Source organism: Bactrocera latifrons, unplaced genomic scaffold (genome assembly GCF_001853355.1).
Source record: "Bactrocera latifrons isolate USDA-ARS-PBARC rearing strain unplaced genomic scaffold, ASM185335v1 scaffold_116, whole genome shotgun sequence".
Taxonomy (NCBI): domain Eukaryota; kingdom Metazoa; phylum Arthropoda; class Insecta; order Diptera; family Tephritidae; genus Bactrocera; species Bactrocera latifrons.
In genome coordinates this window covers 652,296-673,740 of record NW_017534586.1, presented here as the reverse complement: position 1 = coordinate 673,740, position 21,445 = coordinate 652,296, and the positions used below count along the sequence as shown (strand labels likewise).

The 21,445-nt window shown below is 37.5% G+C and overlaps 5 protein-coding genes across 5 annotated transcripts; 2 read left to right on the top strand and 3 right to left on the bottom strand.

Annotated features, from left to right (window-relative positions):
* Positions 1 to 2,227: 2,227 nt before the first annotated feature.
* On the top strand, positions 2,228 to 3,398 carry LOC108977059 (brachyurin). The gene is made up of 4 exons (XM_018946559.1): positions 2,228 to 2,536; positions 2,604 to 2,779; positions 2,849 to 2,947; positions 3,055 to 3,398. The coding sequence occupies exons 1-4, from the start codon at positions 2,241 to 2,243 to the stop codon at positions 3,363 to 3,365; spliced, it is 882 nt and encodes a 293-aa protein (XP_018802104.1). The 5' UTR covers positions 2,228 to 2,240; the 3' UTR covers positions 3,366 to 3,398.
* Positions 3,399 to 4,181: 783 nt separating this feature from the next.
* LOC108976889 lies at positions 4,182 to 16,638 on the bottom strand. The gene is made up of 7 exons (XM_018946295.1): positions 16,370 to 16,638; positions 15,749 to 16,295; positions 12,952 to 13,112; positions 10,058 to 10,959; positions 6,244 to 6,553; positions 5,980 to 6,155; positions 4,182 to 4,858 (listed from the first exon to the last, which is right to left on the bottom strand). The coding sequence occupies exons 1-7, from the start codon at positions 16,624 to 16,626 to the stop codon at positions 4,182 to 4,184; spliced, it is 3,030 nt and encodes a 1,009-aa protein (XP_018801840.1). The 5' UTR covers positions 16,627 to 16,638.
* Positions 9,900 to 11,162, bottom strand: LOC108977137 (protein tantalus). The gene is made up of 2 exons (XM_018946709.1): positions 11,019 to 11,162; positions 9,900 to 10,959 (listed from the first exon to the last, which is right to left on the bottom strand). The coding sequence occupies exons 1-2, from the start codon at positions 11,090 to 11,092 to the stop codon at positions 10,047 to 10,049; spliced, it is 987 nt and encodes a 328-aa protein (XP_018802254.1). The 5' UTR covers positions 11,093 to 11,162; the 3' UTR covers positions 9,900 to 10,046.
* On the top strand, positions 12,150 to 13,212 carry LOC108977144 (serine proteases 1/2-like). The gene is made up of 3 exons (XM_018946720.1): positions 12,150 to 12,459; positions 12,529 to 12,788; positions 12,854 to 13,212. Exons 1-3 carry the CDS (start codon positions 12,164 to 12,166, stop codon positions 13,153 to 13,155), a joined length of 858 nt encoding a protein of 285 aa, XP_018802265.1. The 5' UTR covers positions 12,150 to 12,163; the 3' UTR covers positions 13,156 to 13,212.
* A 2,807-nt stretch (positions 16,639 to 19,445) lies between the features above and the next one.
* LOC108976883 (serine proteases 1/2-like) lies at positions 19,446 to 20,126 on the bottom strand. Its single transcript, XM_018946279.1, has 2 exons — positions 19,948 to 20,126; positions 19,446 to 19,806 (listed from the first exon to the last, which is right to left on the bottom strand). The coding sequence occupies exons 1-2, from the start codon at positions 20,124 to 20,126 to the stop codon at positions 19,446 to 19,448; spliced, it is 540 nt and encodes a 179-aa protein (XP_018801824.1).
* Positions 20,127 to 21,445: the final 1,319 nt, after the last annotated feature.

The window sequence follows — 21,445 nt, the reverse complement described above, 5'->3', positions numbered from 1 at the left end:
GTTAACAGGTTTAATGCGTGTATATTATAAGAGGTGTTGCTCGATCTGATCTGAAGGTACAGCGTCTGGTATTACTCCCTAAACCATAAAAGCCACCAGAAGAGCCTTCATCATATCGACCACACTATTGGTAAAGTGTACGAAAGCATTGTAAGAAACCGCTTAGAGTTAGTAATCCAAAAAGCCGGCGGATTATCAGAGAGACCCATACGGCTCTATAAAATAAAGAGGTCCACTATTGACGCACTAAGAAAGGTAGTTGATACTTGAGCGAAATATTCAATAAGTGGTTTAAAGATGGAAAGGCGGTGCAAAAAAATATTGCGCGCTAATAACCAACGAAAATATAATAAAAGCTTTATATAAAATTTTTCTCCTAATTATCTGATAAATTTTATAATGAGTTTTTTTTTTTTTTCAAAATAGTAGACTGCTATTCGAGACGGACGAGGGCACGGACGAGCGCTACATCTGGATCTGGATGACCTCCGGATCTAATTCAATGACTGCATAAATGGTTTGCGCCGATGGTTTGCTACCATAAGTCTAGAGCTCTCTGAGCAGAAAACGTAAGTCTTGCAGTGCAGTGCAGTAAAATTAAAGAAACGATATCTAAAGATGAATGTGAGTGTGCTTCTCAGCCACAGTTCAAGTATTTTGGTATAATAGTGAACTCAAGACTGAAATTCAATGAGCACTTGGAAAATACGACATGTAATGCAAATAAAATCTACAATTCTTTATCTAGAATGATAGCAAATAAAGGCTGTGGGCGTTCCAGCCTTAGATAATGAGTTCAGTTATTCAGTTTGCGGCTCCAATAAGGATAAAGGTGCTAGACATAAAATCATATACCTTTCTGCAATATGCATGATAAGTGCTTATGACACCGATTGACTTTCAAGGAGATGGATTCGCTCGAACTTATCAGAAAAGTCTGCCGCAGCAAAAAGTGCGGAGACAATCAAAAGTATCGCAATGTGGCTGCAATGGTGGCAAACTTCATGCAAAGGACGGTGAACTCATAGACTGATTCCAAACACTCTTGGATAGATAGACACATGGGGACTTGGATTTCCACCTGTCCCAAATACTCAGTGACCATAGGTGCTTTAGAAGCTATGTATATACCTATACAAATATCTTAATTTAGTCCATATTGTACAGTATATTATACTGTCCATATGTACAGAGTGTATAGAAAACTTTGAAACTCTCTTCTCTATCATAACCTGGCGGTACCTCAACTCCATCTTTTCGAATTGCGAAAATATAAAATGTTCGGTTACACCCGATTACTTGTTTTATTTTATTATTACCACGCATTTTTCTGTTACAAGAATTTTTATATATGAAGTGGATTTTCTTTCAAAGCGAGTTGGCAGCCCGCGTAGCAAAAATATCTTACACTGAGTAGGAAAGCAGCCCACTTTTAGGCGCAAATACTAGTAAATGCACTTTGCTCTTTGTGGATACTATAGGCATTGTGACAAAAAAGTACCAGGAAATTGCAATATTTTGCACTCATCAATATTTATTTCGTCGCCTTCAGAGTAATCTCCACCAGATGTTATACACCAATAATTTTCACAGTCCCCGAAACAGTTTTCATAAGCACTTTTTGGGATGGCTTTCAGTTTTTTCGGCGAATTTTGTTTTGTCTCTTGGTCTCTGGGGAATACGGTGGTTGATCGATGGTATTCATTGCGTTTTTGCATTCAGCTGTATAAGACCTTTATTTAAAAAAGATCATGAAATAAATCTGTAGTTATACAGCTTACATATATGCATATATAAGATATTTACTATTATAGCTCTTATGTAAACAGTTATTCCCTATAATAATACAAATTTATGATTTCCTTGTTATCATTCTTTTTTTATAAAAAATGACGTGACGCCAACGTAATCTCCATTTTACCTGTGTGTCGGCACACGCACGTTCGCCAAGTACTTACAATAAGTAAAAACCAAAAACAATAATAATCAATTAAATAGTTTAATTTACGGAAACACACCAATATTTATATTCATTACCTCAAACTATATAAAGCATTTACAGCTTTAAAACCGGTATAAGAACTCTGCAATGATTAAACCGATAGAGTTGGATGCATAAATTATTATTTATCTTATCGAGGGCCTTACAACCGCTCCACGTATTTCTTGACATAGTTCTGAAGTATAAAAGCAAACGCGCTAAAGGCTTCGCCAGCGTTTCTTTCAATTCAACGTAGAAGATGAAGCTAGTACTTGCCTTAGTTGTCTGCATTTTTGGCAGCGTGATTGCTTCCACCGATAAAGTGGATTGGACTAATATACCACCATTGCATGTGGATCTTAAAATCCCATATCATCCACGCTTGAACCTCGATGGACCCACAGGACGTATTACCAACGGTCAAGTAGCTGCGGAAAAACAATTCCCCTATCAAGTCGGTTTGACAGTGTACGTCCCCGATGGTGCTGCATGGTGTGGTGGCAGTTTGATCTCTGATCGTTGGGTTTTGACCGCTGCACATTGCACAGACTCTTTGTAAGTAATTGTGCTCCGAAACTGTTCTGCCGCTAATTACAATGTTACCATATTCCAAATTTCCTAGGACTACTGGCGTTGATGTGTACTTGGGTGCTTGGGATCGCACAGACCCTACCGAAAAGAACCAACAGATCATTTTCGTTTCTAAAAGGAATGTTATTGTACATGAAGATTGGGATAGATCTACGATCTCCAATGATATTTCGCTCATTAAACTGCCAGTTTCAATTGAATTCAACGGTTCGTAACCACGCACCTATTTTTTTTTAGCTAAAACTAATTCTTATTTGTATCTTTTGAAAATCTTAGATTACATTCAACCAGTTGCCTTGCCCAAAAAGTCAGCCAGCTACGACAGCTATGTTGACAAGGCGGTGATCGCCTCTGGATGGGGAAAGATTTCTGATTGTAAGTCAAGTACACAGTTAATTTTTTCAATCCTAATTTTTTATCCTGAACATAGTAACCAATAATCAAAACTCGTAAACTTTTCAAATTTTTTGAATTATTTGCAGCTGTTAAAGGAGCCACCGATATCTTGCGTTGGGTTGAAGTGCCAGTACAGTCAAATACAGTATGCAATCGTTGGTTCTTTGGTTCCATTAAACCCACACACATTTGCATCAAGACAACTGGCGGTACCTCAACTTGCAACGGCGACTCCGGCGGTCCTTTGGTGTACAATGATGGTGAGAGCACTGTTTTGATTGGTGCCACTTCATTTGGTATTATTTTTGGTTGTGAGATTGGCTGGCCAGGTGTGTTCACTCGCATCACATCCTACTTGGATTGGATCGAAGAAAAGTCCGGTGTTGCATATTACTAAATAAAAATACAATAAATTACTTAATAATATTTACACACTTAGTATTATTTACTATTATTCTTTGATTCTTATTTACGTATATGTAGTCAGTGTCGAATACTGCTTAGGAATTCGATAATATTTTTGGAGATTAGTGATAATCTCAGGTTTTGTAAAATTCATTGACGACTCATTATGAACACAAGAAAATATATGAAATCAAGGTAATCGGCTCTATAATTTAATGTCGGTCTTATCGAAGCAGCCGGTAGTGAATTGTAAATTACTTCAAGTAGGTGTCAAGTTTATTCGTAGGTTCAATGGTGAACGCGACACATAGTCTGCTGTATAAGTAGCGTACTTACGTTCAATAAACATTTAATTGGATTCGTGCCAGTTCCTTCTTCTTCTTTAATGGCGTAGACACCGCTTACGCGTTATAGCCGGTTATAAACGTTATAAAACAATTCGAGATACCAAATGCAGCCAGCTCCTTCTCCATCTGATCTCGGAGTGATAACAGAGTGGATTTCTGCTTCCCCCGCCTGGAGTTTCTGTACGCTCAAATAATCGAGGCTGGTTCCTGTTTTTAAAATACTTGTTTGGTTTGTTTTTCAAAGGAAAGAATGGATCCGGTAATTTTGATCTCTAGTCTCGTATCAGAGAGCAAATACTTTCAAAAAATTTACAGTTTCTGTTTTGAAATTATTTATTCTTACATACTAGCAGGACAAAAGAGTTGTTAAAATTTTTGGAGTATTGAGAAAATAAACAAAAATATATACATAACGCAAGTATGAATCGTGGAAAACATTTTTATTTGCCGCGAATTAAGTCTCACAAGAAAATATATTTTTGATAGCTTCTTGGCGGCGCGTAACGCACTCTTTGCCTTGGCGGTCTTAAAGTATACGACGTGCGGCCAACCCTGGATGGGCGATTTAGGCGTGCTGGTGTAAAGTCGGGTATCTGTTCAGTGCTGACATTCCAGTCTTCTTCATCTTCCATCGTTAAGTCCTCCTTCGCGTATTTGTACCTGCGTTGTTTTCGTTCGTAATCTTTTAGCATTTTCTTGAAAACAATCGCGTTCGATGATTCATGCCACAATTCAATGCCGGTTTCATCATTAATCCAGTCCAGGTATGAAGCGACTTTCGTAAATGCCGCCGGATAGCCGAGATTGCAACCATGTATACTTCCGAATGAAGTGAGACCGACGAGTATACGTTTCTTCGTATGTTTGCGCTGCACAACCAGTGGACCGCCAGAGTCGCCGTTGCATGTGGAACGTGCATACTTGCCGCTTGTACAGATATTCGTACTGTGATATGAGAGCGGGAAACTGCGTTTGCAGGTCCAACCGTCAATTATGCGTAGCCTCACATAACGTAGCACGTTGCTAATAGCATGCGCGCCCATCGCGTAGCGTCCCCAGCCGGAAGCGATGGCTAACTTATTTTCAAAGTCTTGGTACTCATAACTGCGACGTGGCAATGGAATCGGCTGTATGCGGTCTGTAAAAAATATAGAGCACATTAGCAGGCAGAATTCTTGGAGAATTGCATCTTCTTTCAATTGAATATGTATAATGGAAGAAGTAAAAGGACGAGATGGATGAGTGAATAACATATGTTACTGAACGGTAGCTGCGCTTTTAGGAGCCATGGATATAACCAACCTTGTGATCACATCGTTCTAAGGTGAATAAAAGATCGTTGCATCATAGCGTTGTAGGTCCCTTGTTGCGCCTAATATGGATAATTTACGTACTATGAGGGTTTTATGCAATGAAAAAGGGAAGGAAGGGAGGGAAAAATACCTGCCTGGTACTCTGCAAGAATGTTTTGCAGATTTCCTTTCTGCAACAATTAAATCCGGGGGGTTTTTTCTCTACGGTGCTGATTGTAGGACCGGAAAAAAGGATAACTGGACTCGTCTTGCGCATAAGCCATTAGTTTTATGAAAGAACAAGACAAATGTTCTTCTGGCTTCACAAAGGACTGTACATAATAGTCTCAGTATGATCCGCCGTCTTACTGAAGTTTCAGCCACCTAATCTAAGACAAATTTAGTACATGGGTAATTTAAAAATCTTGAAGGGATTTACGAAATAAATAAGAGAGACGGTAGGTAGGGACTTCACGTACAATTCCCGCCGGAGCCAAAATTCTCCAAGGGGTTCGGTGCTATCCAAGAACGTTTTGCCGATTTGATCTCTCTAACAAGCATACCCGTGGATTGGTTTCATCCGCCCGCATGATACTGGCCACCTCTTTGCATGCCCTACAAACCCCACTCATCTAACACCTTCCTACGTTTGATTCGACCCCGTCGAAATAGCACGTTTCTTGCGCCTCCCGTTAGATGACCTCGACGACAACGCAAATGACCATTGCCACCCTAACGGGGACTAGATAACCGTTAAAACGACAACAACAACAACATTGGTTTAATCTGGCTTCACAAAGCGCTGGACCCACTACAGACTAGTCCAGAATAACTTGCGATGGTTATGGATACACAAGGGGAATCAGGAATTTATTGTTGTTGGCTTCGAATTGATTTTTTCGCTATACAGTTAAATTATATGCAAATATACTCCTTAAATAGGGATTTTCTGGTCGTAATTATTTACCATTAAATTCGATCGGCACTGGCAAGCGCACCAAAGCGATGTCATCTTTGAGACGGCGCGGATTCCATGACGGGTATATGATGAAACTATTACGCTTAACCATAATACGCACTTGGCCCAATTCGTCGGCGTTTTTAATCTCATGAGCACCGAGAAACACTAAAGCACGCTTGGCCCTTCGATGGCAACATGAAAAATAGAATAGCAAGTTATCCTGTATCACTAATTACTCTAATATATATGTACATATTATTGTCTACATACATATCGACACAATGTGCCGCAGTCAAGACATATTCATCCGAAATCAACGCTCCACCACACCAGTACAGCCCCTTGGGCCGCTGCAACAACAAACCGACTTGATACGGAAAGCTGTGACGCTGCGCGACGCTGCCGCCAAAAATACGATCCATCGCTGGCGTGCGGTGCAATCGCATGTCGTCTTCTGCGTCTGCGTCTGCTTCTAAACTTAAAACCGTCGGCTCACTAGAATAATCATCCGACGGCTCGTACATGGATAGCAGATACATTGGTTTCACTTGCCGCCAACTGGTGGCGGTGTAGCGCTCCACTAGGCACGTTAGCAGCAGCATTTGAAGCATTGGCACTTTGTTGTTTGTGGCGTGTGAAGTCATCACTTATTTAATAATTTCCGCTTTTATTGTTTACTTAAATGCTCGGTTTGTTGTTGTCAGCACTTTTTTGCGCTATGCGGCGAAAGGCCACCACCGTTTGACTTTCTTTATTTTTGCCTGTGAGACTATTATTCCACTTTTTTGTTATTGCAGCGCTTTACTTCACTGCATTTCATAACAAAAAAAAAAAAAACTCTCCGAAATAGTGTAATTGAATTTGAACTTCGCTTTGTACGGCGTTAGTAAACTTTATTTGCCACTTGCCACACTTGACTTGCACTTGCAAATGTGCGCATGCGCGTAGATTTGCATGAAAGTATGGGTGTAGTTAGGATGGTTTGTATTTGTATACAATTCGCGCAACTAGAGTCCGTTATATGTTTCAACTACGAACCGTTACACTGCACACGCGCATTTCGACTGAGCACTGTCTGCTCTGTGTCAGTTATTTTTATAAACTACTTTTCACTAGTACATAAATTAAGTTATCATTATGTGATACGGTTTGCCTGCAACAGCCCTAAACATAAACAATCTCTTACGAGCACACGCATTGCACTTACTAAACTTCATGCCACACCACACTCATTTCTGCCACAAACTTCCACAAACGTATCAAATGAGAGTACGTTGCCTATTTGATGAATGAATGAATGATGGTGTTAGGCCGCTCGTTGAGTTGTTGCAAATTGCGTCACTAGGTCTGCGGTGCCTCAGTATTGCCACAAATAAATACAATGTGATGTTTGTGTGATTGTTACTTGATGATTTTGTACAAAATAACTTATTAGTAAACAAGTTGCTGGTTTTAATTTGCTGCCTCATTGCCTTTTTCCAACATCACAGTTGGAATTCCTACAAGTCTGTATTAAGTAATTATGGCGCGGCGTGACAAAAATGTAATGGTTTACTAGTGCAACAGGGAGCAGGCTTTTGCCGCCAAGCACACATATAAATTTGATTAAACATTTTATTTGAAGAAATAATTGCTGCGCATGAACTTTAAAATTCATTAATTGTTGCAATTTGATTACAAATACGAAAAGACTTTTTCGACTACCCAATATTTTCATCATTTACAACAACGATGCAATTTATTGCCTTGTAATAGGCTGCCAGCTGTTGTACCACATGTACACATGTATTTACAACAACAACTACCTTTACATCTGCATTAATGCTCAATGCGCTACATTTGCTTTTAGGCTTCCTGTTGTCTTTGAAGGTATCTGCATATCGTTTACAAATGTACTACAGACATACATACATACTTAGCTAAGTACATGCAAACCTATATGCATAATTACCTTACATTCATATATAGTAACTTACTTACATGTATCTACACACTTACATACCTGCACATACATATGTACATGTTTGTATATATGTATGTATGTATGTGGCCAATGTTTTGCATGCAGGAAATCATAGTAATATGCATCAATAAGTTTAAATTTTTGAATGCCAATCCATATTCAAGTCATTTCGTGGCAAAAAGGCGGAGTAATTTAGTGCTTGTCAAGACACAACGGTAAATCCCAAGCAATGCAATTTGGCGCAAGTGTATATTCACATTCATTCAATGGTTTTGTACAAACCTTAACAAGTTTCCTGAATTCTCAACAATGCCAAAGTACTTTACCAACTATGTGATTATGTGTATAATATACTTATGTATGCATATGTATGTATGGGTGGTAATTTTTATTAATAACGATATAATGGCGAAAATTTGGAATCGCTTACGCATAAAAGTATGTGAAAATAAACTTTTTAGCAATTTTCACTTCCTAACTCCCACAATTTGTGGCACAAATTGCATAACAGTTTTTTTTAATTAACGGTTGTTCCTAATACCTTGTTAAGTGTCAAGAAAGATATGCAGCAAATAAGCAAATTTCCTAAACGAATTGTTTTGTAGTTGTTGTTGTTATAACTGGTACCTATTCCCCGTTGGGATGGTAAGGGTTAGCCAGGTTGCCATTGACGTCATCTAACGGAAGGCCCAAGAACGGTTTCGACGGGATCGTACCATAGAGAGAGAGGGGTTTGTGGGGCATGCAAGGAGGTGGCCAGTGTCATGCAGAGACTCATTGCACGCAGGACATACTGGTTTATTGGATATGTCGGGGTCTATTCTGGATAAGTAGGAGTTTGCTACAGTATCCACAAGGAAGCTGAGCAAGGGTCACTCTCGTTTCTCTGAATTGATTTCGTGCCTTATGGCTGCTGGACTAACGGGTTATTTCGCCTTTCTTTTTCGATTTATATATAATATTTATATTATTTGAATCCGTTACATTTATACACTGAAAAAGGCATATTAAGGTTGTCAAGAAGTTTTTAGCACTCAGAAGAAAAAATCGGTTAGCCTGGCAAAAAATCTTCACGAAATTTGACTAGGTGCTTTGTCCAAAACAACGATTCAATGTACACTTCAACATGTAGGTCCCATACAAACTGAACCATCAAAATCAAGTTAACTTTTTTTTTTTAAATATATCTCCCGGAAATGTATAATGGGTTAAGCCAACTGTATAAACTTCAAATGAATTGTTCAGATTGTATTTATAGCATATAGCTGCCATACTAAATGTTCGATAAAAATCATATTTTTTCTTGTTTTAACACTAACACCCAGAAACATATTTGCTTGTAAACGAAGTTATCGCAAAGATTTTGAATTACGTATAAATCATTTAAAATCAAAACACACTTTTGGTACCACAAAATGTGCCATTCACACCAAGCTACCGTTTTCCTATCGGTTGATTACATAAGTGATATGAAAACCATAAAATGTCGGCATAACGTAAATTAAATTGCATTAAATTTATTTATTTTTATGGAATTGTTTTTGTAGTTAGCTTTTCTTATCTGTTGAGCTTCGGTAAATGCGACAAATTGCGGAAACGTTGAAAATTTGCAATGAAGAGTTTAACACAAAGTTATATTTGCAATAAATTCATTTAAATTATGATATTTTTGTAAAATACACTTACAATATTCTTCATGAAATCGAAACGGTTTATATAAAACAGCTTAGAAGAAATTACGTTACTAACTGTCTTAATGCTAGTAGTAGTTGACGTTTGTAAAATCGTATGTTCTTGCACGAATAGATATAATGTAATAAGACACAAATTAAAACATTCATCATCAATATTATTATGCAAACACACACAAATAATACGTACAATCAATAACTTAAAAACTTAAATGAGGAAAGTTGGTGAAAATTAATGAATTTCCATTATGATTTCAGAATAAAAATTTCACAATTAAAATATTAAGAATATGAAACATGTAGTTCAAACAAAAACCAAAATTGGCAGTGAATTTCAATAACACTCACAATAGAACTTGGTACTCGCAAAATGTAGTATAAAATAACTAATATCTAACTTCTAAATAATTATGCTTCACTTATGCAGTACTCAAACTAGTATCTGCTGTATCTGAAGAATATGACAGAGTTCCACAGTTATTTGACACAAGATATAATGACTCTCTCTCCACCTTTGTATTGCTATATTTATTTGCATGAACCAAATCCGTTTCTAATTGCATTGCGAAATCAGTCTTTATTGGCGTCGTTTCTGCGGACAGCGAAGAGTCTGCCGCTACAGCGCACATTTCTGCCTCCATTGAAACATCCTGTATATTATTGTCGTCAGTCTCCAGATCGGCGTCTTCAACGTCGGCTTCGTCACCGAAACTTTTATTCAAACGATCAATAAAATCATGTAATGATATCCTTTTGCAAGCACTACGTCGACCAAAGGCTTTTTTTATTTTAGCACGTCTCTGTTTTATTAAAGCTTTATTGGTATTCAAACCATCTGAACAGGATAGTGAACGTCGTATTTTACGCAAACCAATTAAACGTAATGCACTGTTGCAGGAGGCAACAGCATCATTACCGCGACGTGGCTCAGGTTGTGGATCTTCAAAGATTGTCTCCAAGCAAGTGGGTCGGAAGCTTTTCAGTTTTTTATTGCAGTAAATTTTACGTATATCAGCTGGACGGAGCATAGAGAAATCACATGTCATTGAGGAGCTGTGACGTTTTGGTTTCACAATCGAGCGACGTTTGAGTTTTAAACTATTTTCTTTACAAGCACGACGCGGCAAATTGCGACGCTGTGAAAGACTGCCACCGGCTTTGCTGGTGCTGCCGCTGCTATCTGCATCATCATCACCAAATAAGTTGGTTTCGCCGGAACTGTTCAAATCTGATTCTATATCACTCTCTGCGGTATTATCATTCTTCTTACACTCGCCATTTGTATCAACGATTCTGGACATCTCTTGCAATTGATCGTTCATGTTACCCAAACTGCAAATGAAATCCCCGATTTATACCAAGCTTACTGCGATTTATTTCTGTTTGCTTACCGACTTTCAACCAAAATATCTTCACAATTTTGTTGAAAATTTATTTTCGCTATACCAGAAAGAATACGTTCCATAATTTGTTAAAAACTCATAGATATATTTCTGTTTACTACTCGAAATGATATGTGAAACAAATTCGTTAAACTGTTTTGACACACAGTCAACAGTTTAGAATGCACTGTAGACAAGCGTAAAGATTGCCAGACTGCTTCTTATTGCTCAGCTAATTATTAAAAGTCTTTGCTAGATCAGGCTATTTTTGAAAATAAATAAGAGTATGGTAACTAGCCGATTTGAAATCTTGTTTTATATTTGTAATTTTATACCGCTACTTCAATTTATTTAACAGTAAAATCTCTGAACGGTTATCAAAAATATTGTAGCATCACGTCAAGTTCAGTCAGAGAATGTAAAGTTTTAAGTCCTCTGGCGACACTGCTGTTTTTTACAGTCGAACCCGAAAATATTAGTTCAGTTGAAAAGTCAAAAAATATGATAGGACGTAGGGACTAAAAGCAAAATATCTGAATTTCTAAGAATTTCTAAAACTTAAAAAAAAAAAACAGTGGGAAATTGTGTTATTCAAAATACGGATTCACTATTTTAATGCTTTATTATCAGAATTTTGGTGATCGCAAGCAATTGGATATTCTTTATAATTTCTAACGTTGCTAAAAAAAGAATTCAGAAGTACATATACATATTTAATCAATTTGAAAACGAAGAAAAATACAAAAATTTATTTTTCCATAAAGCATATCCAACTTCACAAAAAATAATAGTTTTACCCAGGGGCTCTTTCATGGGACTTTCCGGTAATTCAATAACGCAAAAACTACGAAAGAAGCGAAAGATACCCCATTATTGATCATAAAAATCTGTTCATAACCATAAGACCCCGTTTTATATAAATGGTAAATCCGACCACTCGTACACGTTTGTAAATATAGACTTAATGACATCAATTATATCATTATCATTTAAATTTACAATATTCTTTAATCGATTTATATGCGTTAGGCTTATCATATCATCATAGAATGGTATTATTTATGGTAACGAACAATCAACTTTATCTTTGCCTATAAAATGATTTGTTCACAACTATTTACCTCAGTTGCTTATACAACGCATCCCCGACTAAAATGAAGGTCTTCATCGCACTGGTTTTATCCTTAGCTGTTGCCTCGGCTTACATCGTTCCCGATCAGTCGTCTGTCAATGAAGATGTGGACAATGCTTTTGAGAAGCCTGCTTTCATAGAGGATTTGCCAATATCACCAGTTCTATCCGGACGTATTACCAACGGCAACACTGCTGCGACTGGACAATTTCCTCATCAAGCCGGTTTGTTGCTAACTCGCAGCACAGGCAATTATTGGTGCGGTGGTTCCCTCATCGGCTCCACTTGGGTTTTAACAGCAGCTCACTGCTCTGACCAGTAAGCGATGTTAAATATTATCACAAATTATTCAATCTTTAAGCTATTTTCTTAAATTATTTACCATAGAGTTACTCAGGTGGTCGTTTATTTAGGCAGTACTATACGTACTGCATCTAAAGTCAAGTACACCGTCACCTCCAGCTCTATTTATCAACACAGCGGCTATAACGCCAAAACTCTTGCCAATGACATTACATTGATTAAGATCCCTGCTGTGACTTACACTAGCGATATATCCGCCATTAAATTGCCTTCGATCTCTTCATCGTACTCTACCTATGCTGGCAGCTATGCTATTGCTTCAGGCTGGGGCCGCACCAGCGACAGTAAGTCAATATATGCACCTATGTATCCAGGTTTAATGGTTAGTATAACCTTTGTTCTGTTTCAGCGTCTTCGACTTCTTCATCATTGAATTACGCTCGCCTCCCGATCATAGCTAATTCGGTTTGTTCTGCTACTTATGGCACACAATTTGTAACGGCCAACACCATCTGTGTATCTACCCCTAGTGGTACGTCCACCTGCCAAGGTGATTCTGGTGGTCCATTGGTTTTGGAATCCGATGGTGTGCTTGTCGGCGTTACTTCGTTCGTATCCAGCGCCGGTTGCCAATCTGGCGCTCCAGCTGGTTTCATTCGTGTGACAAGCTACCTTAAGTGGATTAAAGAGAGAACTGGCATCTCTTACTAATAAACGAGATTCTTAAAATTTTGCTGAAAATATAAATTGCTTACAATTCCTACTAAATATTTCATTTTTTATTTTAACAAATATGATTTTATTTTTTGATTAATTGTATATTTATTACATTGTGGCTAAAGGGTTTGGTTAGGTTGTGCGGTTGATCCATAATCCATAAATCTCTCTTGGGTTCAAATTCGTCCTTTGTGTTACCCATAAACTCCTACGAGTTGGTCACTAAATTCTCATCGATCGACGAATCGTTTTGTGCTTACCACAAATTTATTAAGGCAATAGAAACTTCTTTTGATGTGCGTCAAAGATGTAAGTGATACGGCACAATTTCATAAGTATCTGTTTTAACCCCTGACGTACTAACAACCAAACTGTTTTTCTCTCGCTCGTTTTTTCTGTTCGGCTCTGTCTTCGCGTATGAAGCGAGCTCTTGCAGTATGTGTATGGGCAAAAGTTTAGACGACTCTTAAAATTAACAAAAGCATTTTCAATTAACTGGAGACCCGACTGTCATGGGTCATCTCGGAACTTCCGATGTTCTTTGATTTAATTTTATGAGATATCTTAAGCCAGGGAAATTTTCGCGCAAATAATTATATATAATAATCGATCTTGAACTTTCTTTTAAAATTTCAGTGTGATATCGCAAAAACTGATTTGAATTTACACACAGAGACGTGTCTAAACCGACTCAACTCGTACCACGGATCATTAAAAAGCCTTTGGCACGGAATCCAAGCCAGTGAGTGCATTGTGGTTCGATGAATGGAGGCCTGAAGAACTTCGTTCAGAGTGTTCACACTCCAAGTTCCAGCTATATCTCTATGAAAGCACACAATCCAACCAAAATTGAGTTTTATCTTTGCAAATATTTTTAACAGGTTCCCTGTCCAATGTATCACATGTGATACAAAATTATTTTCTTGTACCATGTGTACAGCGTCCATGTATCATATATGAACAAATTTTTGGTTGATTTAAAATAAGTTTATTAAATGTATCACTGATGATACATTGAGCGTATGCAATTCAACTTCGTAGTGACACGTTCGTGTATAATAGCTGATACAAAATTTTTTTTACCGTTATGTGTGGGATAGTTCAAAAATTCATCGATAACCTCTAAAAACGCCTACAGCAATATAATTTCAAAAATAAGTGGTGCACGTGTACCTTTAAAAATTAATTTTTGTATGGGGACAGGGAACCTGTTAATTTTTCATCTTCTTCCGTTTTCACAAGAGAACGTCTAGAAAAACTTCTGCTAAATAAAAAAAAAAACATATAAAACATTCTGTTTCTGTACGCAGTAGAGTCCATATTTCAATTTAGCTTGGAGTATCACCGTGAACAGTTTCAAACGCACTGTTATAAGTTTTAGAGGAAATAGCTCAATATTCATCCTATAAGTATGCAATCGGAAGTCGCATTAATTACTTTTCCTTTACCGAATGATTAGCCAGAGAACGTGAAGTATAAATTATATGTATATAATATATATATAATGCGACTCATTCAGTCAACTGGGAAGTTAGAGATATTTATATTCATTTCATATTTGGCAAACATCAAAAATTAGCTTCAAACATTGCAGATGTGATTGTCTATTGCCCTCTTCTGTTTGGTATTGGGTGGAGAGATGTTTATTTACTGGGCAGGCATTAGTTATTCAAGAGCGCTTTCTACTATTTTGTCATTAGGGATCGAGATCTATAACCTTCATTGTAGTGTTTGGCTTGAGATCGGCTAATGATGCACTCCCTTTTAATTAGCTCTTTAGAGATTCGAAGAAGTTGAAGCGCATTTGGCGGTTGGCTTAATATTGACAGCTTCTTTTGATGTTGCTTAACCTGATTTTGGTGTTGATCTTTTCTATTGGCCTTTTTAAATCGTTAGTTGTTGTGAAACCTGTGGTGGCCTGGGACTTCTCAGCGGCTCCCACGTTTTTTACAACCACATTATTATTGAACACTGGCTCTACAGTTTTCGAGAAAGTCTACTCCTTCCACTCGAGTTTTATGCGCGAATTCCCGTCTTTACGACTGTTGTGGGTGAAAGGTATACATTTTTTCACCGATTTCCATGAATCCCTTAAGGGCACAAGCAACATACAACATAAATGAAAAACAAAATACTTACGTGAACAAAACTATTACACTCTATGGTAACATGTTACGAGTGTATAAAAAAGGAACACTAAAATACTCGCAAATTTATGAATGAAATCCGTCTTACTGGATTAATTTGCGCACCAGTAGTGAGTTCTAAGGTTGTAAATAACATTTATAGACTATTTTGATTTACTGTTTGTATTCAAACAAAATGTTATCGGTCTCTTGAGTTGTGAAATTTTTTTTGCTTTAAACAGCTTAATCATTTGAGCAGTTAGCTTCATGTTATCGATACTATAATTAGGTTATATGCCATTTAATTACCAAAATTTATACTGATAACAAAATAGTTGAGAAGGGCTGCATTCTGATTGTGAAAACCCTGAAGATATGAAGAAAAGACGTAATCTTATCGTTTTTTGCTTGAAATTTGAATTTAGTATCTTCATAACATGTCACTGATTTTAATAGTATGCAATACCGGTGACACCGCGGATCCAGTCCAAATGGCGACTGACACGTTGGAAACCAGATGGCAGACCAGCGGTGCAACCGGCGGCAGCAACGAATGAAGTCACACCAATCAACACTTGGTTGTTGTCCACAGCCAATGGGCCACCAGAGTCACCACTGCAAGTCGAACGTCCGCCGTTTGTGGAAACACAGATGGTGTTGTCAGTGACAGTGCTGCTGCCATAGACACTAGCGCATTCGCTGTTGGAGATCACCTGAACACTGACGTATTGCAAATGGTCTTGGTTGTTGCCCGAAGTGCCACCCCAGCCCGATGCGGTAGCCCATTGACCCTCATAGTTGCTGTATTGGTTGAAAGATGGCARTCTGATGGCTTGAATGTTGCCAGAGAACGAGACAGAGTGGATCCACAGGAGAGTGACATCGTTATCCAGAGTATTAGAGTTGTAATTGGGGTGCTGGTGGATATCCTGGGAGTGGATGGTGGTTGCATATTGGTTGCCATTAGATCGCACAACGCTACCTAAGTAGACGGTGATGSTGTGAGCGCTGTAATGATGAAAGGGAACATTTTTAAATTGAAAATTTTCATTTCTTTTAGTTGATTAAAAACTGTAACTTACCCATCTGTGCAGTGAGCGGCAGTGAGAATCCAATTTGAGCCAATTAAGGAACCACCACACCAGTAATTGCCTGAATTCTTCGATAACAGTAAACCAGCTTGATAGGGAACCAAACCATCCCAAGCGTAATCACCATTGGTGATGCGTCCACCCAAAACTGGAGACTCGGGTAAGTCCTCGATGAAAGCGGTCTTTTCGTAGACCGGAGTTGCAGAGGCTGCAGCCACAAGGAGTGCTAAGACAACTAGAAGCTTCATGTTGATTGGTTCAGTATGGTCAAATTACTATGGTTTGCAATGGTTCCACTAGCGCCTTTTATAAGTCAGTGCAACGGAAATGGTAAAGTCATTTGCAACAGTTAAGATTACGCGCTAATCATGATAGGCGAATTTTGATTAGAACATTAACTCTGTTCTCTCGTTGACTATAAATCAAAGGTAGAAGGTATAGCTGCACAGCAAACAACGCTTTGATCTTTTTATGTTTATTGTATATTATAATCGATTGCCTTTCGTTGCCCTGTAATGACATGAATATATTCTTTTTTCTTGCAGCTTTTCAGACACTTTGAAATGAATGAGATTTTTTTTTAGTTTCTTTGATTTATTCACAAGTCATTTGCAAAAGGCTCTTATTTTAAAGAACATTAAATTCTCTAACTCGGCCACCATTTTAGCTGTTAGAATTAGATTTGACGGTTTGATCAGATCTCTCGAATTTTTTCACACGTTTATAACTCTTACGAACTGTGATTGCATCTGAGTCCAGCATTTTCTTATTTATTTACATTTGTATTCAGAATATACTATAGGTATGTTGGTAATTGAATGCGACGTTGCCTCTTCAAAATGTAACGTTTAAAAGCTGCAATAAATCTTAAAATCTGATTTTAATGATTAACCTGCTTAAGTGAAAGCGTTCGCATATCAAGAGCCCGTTAATATTTTATTGAAGTGCACGTAGCAAATCAAGTTAATCAATCTATTAATAAAAAAGTTATTTAGCACCCCAGAACTTACCACTAGGTACGCGGTCAACATTCCAAGCGGATTTTATGCATACATTTTTTGGTAATTTTTAAGTGATATAAAATGAGTAGGGAAGTGTTAGGGACGGGTGTTACCGAGCATTTAATAACCTTTAATGAATTATAATCAGATTTATATTCACTAATATTTGAGTTATCAGAACCTCTTAGTTTCAGTAATAAAACTCGTTTATTTAATTTCACTAAAATATCACACATATTGACTAACACAAAGAATTCGTAATCAGCTGCGCAGTCACTACATCACTATATATGGTATATTGAGGCTAGGAAAAGGAATTAGACTGATTGTATTCACCTTTGACATTATTCAATTATACTCGAGAAGATTTTGCTACACACTTTCACGAAGATAACTCACACACTGATCGAGTTATTTCGTGTAAAGGCTGCTAGACGAACGAATATCGTAAATATATAAGTCCTGTACGAGTCGGATCCGTTCGCAGCAATTACGAATGACGTATGGAACGGCTTAGCGTATTTTACGTCGCGATCTTAAATTGAAAGCGTACAAAATACTGATTGTGTAAGAATTGAAGCCGGTCGACCTTCCCAAGTGACATGTCTTCGCTCTATGGATTCTTGAAAGAAGATCGGACATTTTCGAGCCAAATTTTATTTTGCGTTGAGATCCATTTCTGGTTCAATGGGTACTTAAATAAGCAAAACTGCCGCATTTGGGACCAAGAACCACCTGAACAGGTTCAAGAGTTTACATTTCATACTTCTTCTAAAATAATGCCGGTGCGAACAAAACCATCAATGGTGATTTTCAACAAGATGGCGTCACTTCGCACACATCGCATGAATCAATAAATTTTTTGGGAGAACACTACGGTGAGCAAATAATTAACCGTTTTGGGCCGATCGATTTATCAAGATCATGTGAAATCACACCGTTATCGAGACTTTTTCCTGTGGGGTTAGGTAAAGTCTAAAGTCAATGCGGACAATCCCGTTCCGATTCTGGCTTTGAAGCAAAACATCACGCGTGTCATTCGAGTCATCGAAATCTGGACTATATCTGAGACATAGTCGCGACCAACATTTGTTCTTTTGATAATTCATATTCCTCATTGAATTTTCTGTGTTTTTATTTATTAAAAAGTTGGAAAACTCGAAATGGGTCACCTTTTATAACGAGAAAAATATATTCTTTAACTTTCATAAATATATTGGAAATTTAAGAATACTTATATTAGACGTCTATATTTGACTTAGTTAAGTCACATTCAGATTTAGCATAAAGTCGGAAATTCCAAAATTTTTACATTATGTAACTATATTGGGGTTTGGGGAAGTATTGAGCCGATTTTACGATTTATTTTTGACATGAGCTCTTTTGCAATTTTTAGCATGCAGATATTTTCTTTACATATTAGACTTGAAACGTGTAATGAAATAGCTAAGAGCTTGTAACTTTTCATTCCAATAAAAGCGAAAGAATCATATTAAATTAAAATTTTTTATATAAGAGAAGTAGGCGTGGTTGTTTTCGATTTAGCGCTTTAAGATTGGTTGAGAGTCGGCCGTATACCGTTTCCTTTGGAATCGTTAATATTCAAATTTATTAGGATGAGGTCAGGATTTTGACCCATCATATTTCAAACTGTTGAATAAGATTTTGAAAATTTGTAAAAACGTAATTGCTTAAGTTAATAAAGCACGATTTTCTGGTTTTTCCTCACACGTAAGATATGTATGTCCTGAATTCCATACAGGCTATAAGAGTACCGAAGACGATTAATACAATGGGCTTCGAAAAAAAAAGCACAAAGACCGTTTTCCAAAATAATGGAAATAAATAAAAAAAACTCAAGGTGGTTCAAGACCTCAAGAGAATGCTTTAAAAATATTACAATTTATGTTTAGCAAATCGAATTTATTTTTATTATTTATATGTATGTATGATACCACGAATCCAGCCCAAGAAATGTGAAACGCGGTTAAATGCACACCTACCAACACTTGATTATTATCCACAGCCAATGGGCCACCGGAATCTCCGTTACAAGCAGCTCTTCCCTAAACAGGTTTGGTGCAAATGAGACCATCGTTTATGATGTAATGAGATGAGCATTCGCCATTTGAAATAATTGGTTGGCTGGCATACTTCAGATCACCGTTAAGACCGGATCTATCATATATGTTACCCCAACCAGAGAGTATTGCCCACTGGCCTTCATAGTTGCTGTATTGATTGAACGATGGCAGTCTGACGGGTTGAATGTTGCCAGAGTAGGAGACGGAATGGATCCAAACCAAAGCGATATCATTTAAACTACTATAATCTGGATGGATATGGACATCATTCTGATGAACAACAGTGGAATATTGACCATTACCACGCGACGTACTACCCAAATAGACAGTGGCGGCTTGAACGCTACAATGCAAGGAAAAAATTGTTTGAAATGTTTTCTAAATATTAATATAATAAAAATATAATTTATCGCACTTACTAATTAACGCAATGAACTGCAGTTATAATGCAATTGGAGCCAATCAGAAACCGCCGCAACAAAACCATTGGCCATTCTCTTCCAAAGTCAAACCAGCTTGATACGGAAAGAGTCCATCCCAGGCATCGGCGCCATTGACAATGTGTCCATTGATGTTTGCGTTCGTTTGCTCTACCTGCTGCTCTAGAATGGCCGCCGCTGAAGCGGTGCCGATTACGAAAGCCAAAATCAAAAGGAGTTTCATTTCTCTAATTTTGAGTGCAGACTACAGTGTCAAACATCATGAACATAACACTTTTATATAGTAGCAAATGAAGGCGTATTTATGACTCAGCTTTATATTACTCGATTTATAACTTCCTTTAAAATTAAAATGGCACGTGTGTTGAACTTTTTCGGTTATTTTTGTTGATTATTATGCAAATGGTAAACATGGAAATGGCTTTTGGAAATAAGGTCATTCAGTAGGTGTGGTAATGTTCCGATTTCGCTTATCACCCTCAGAGTTTTAGCGAGATAAGGATACACCTACGCATGTAAGATGTTGGGAGGTCATAGAATAGTGTTATCGGTGTAAAATTATTATATTGGTAAAGTTTAACTTATTATAAGTAATTGATTGTGATAATTGTGTCTTCTGAAGGCGCCGTTACTCAAAAATGGTCCGATCTCAACAGTTCCTTCGGAAATTATACTAATGTCATAGACAATAATCCATACTGAATTTTCTGAAGATATCCGTTAGAAAAATCTTTCCTGACAGGCCTGCACGCTTTCTGGAAATTTCGATATGAAGATGCACCTCGCTATGATAGACTTATCGTTAAAAAAGTCGAAGAAATTATGGAAAAAATTGACCACGACCATCACATAAGCAGCCATGATATCGCTAAAGAACTTAACATCCATCTTCCAAAAAGAAGCTCGCCAGTACCACAAGAATTGTATGTGAAAAATTTAATGGACCGAATTATCTGCGATTCTTTGCTGAAACGAAATGAAATCGAACAATTTCTGAAGCGAGTGATAGCAGGAGAATAAAAGTGGATTAAATACGACAATAATGTGATCGACATGATCCAAGCATGCTGAAGCTCAACAAAGGTCGCAAAGCAAAGGTTATGGTGAGTGTTTGGTGGGATTGGAAAGGAGTCATCCAGTATGAGCTGCTCTAGCCCAGTCGAACGATTGAGTTTACATTTTACTATGAACCACTGATGAGATTGGAGCAAGCAATAGAAAAAACGACCAGAACTGAGCAACAAAAAGGGCTTCGTCTTCCATCAGGGCAACGCTAGATCACACATATTTTTGTCTCTGTAAAAACTGGGAGAGCTTGACTGAGAAAATTTGATGCATCCACCATATAGCCCTGACCTTGCACCATCGGACTACCATTTGTTTCAGTCAAAGCAGTGGGTAGTCAGAGTCCAAGAAAAAATGAGAATTTTCAGTTTTTTTTTGTTATACTCTCGCAACAAAGTTGCTAAAGAGAGTATTATAGTTTTGTTCACATAACGGTTGTTTGTAAGTCCTAAAACTAAAAGAGTCAGATATAGGGTT

What these genes read in the sequence shown, in the direction of transcription:
- LOC108977137 (XM_018946709.1), bottom strand. Translation starts at nt 11,092, where the DNA reads ATGGAACGTATTCTTTCTGGTATAGCGAAAATAAATTTTCAACAAAAT. An exon ending in GATATTTTGGTTGAAAGTCG is followed by an intron (nt 10,960 to 11,018) that starts GTAAGCAAACAG and finishes TTTCATTTGCAG; the next exon opens with TTTGGGTAACATGAACGATC.
- LOC108977059 (XM_018946559.1), top strand. Translation starts at nt 2,241, where the DNA reads ATGAAGCTAGTACTTGCCTTAGTTGTCTGCATTTTTGGCAGCGTGATT. An exon ending in GCACATTGCACAGACTCTTT is followed by an intron (nt 2,537 to 2,603) that starts GTAAGTAATTGT and finishes CAAATTTCCTAG; the next exon opens with GACTACTGGCGTTGATGTGT. An exon ending in AGTTTCAATTGAATTCAACG is followed by an intron (nt 2,780 to 2,848) that starts GTTCGTAACCAC and finishes TGAAAATCTTAG; the next exon opens with ATTACATTCAACCAGTTGCC.
- LOC108977144 (XM_018946720.1), top strand. Translation starts at nt 12,164, where the DNA reads ATGAAGGTCTTCATCGCACTGGTTTTATCCTTAGCTGTTGCCTCGGCT. An exon ending in GCAGCTCACTGCTCTGACCA is followed by an intron (nt 12,460 to 12,528) that starts GTAAGCGATGTT and finishes TATTTACCATAG; the next exon opens with AGTTACTCAGGTGGTCGTTT. An exon ending in CTGGGGCCGCACCAGCGACA is followed by an intron (nt 12,789 to 12,853) that starts GTAAGTCAATAT and finishes GTTCTGTTTCAG; the next exon opens with CGTCTTCGACTTCTTCATCA.
- LOC108976883 (XM_018946279.1), bottom strand. Translation starts at nt 20,126, where the DNA reads ATGAAACTCCTTTTGATTTTGGCTTTCGTAATCGGCACCGCTTCAGCG. An exon ending in TTGGAAGAGAATGGCCAATG is followed by an intron (nt 19,807 to 19,947) that starts GTTTTGTTGCGG and finishes CTTGCATTGTAG; the next exon opens with CGTTCAAGCCGCCACTGTCT.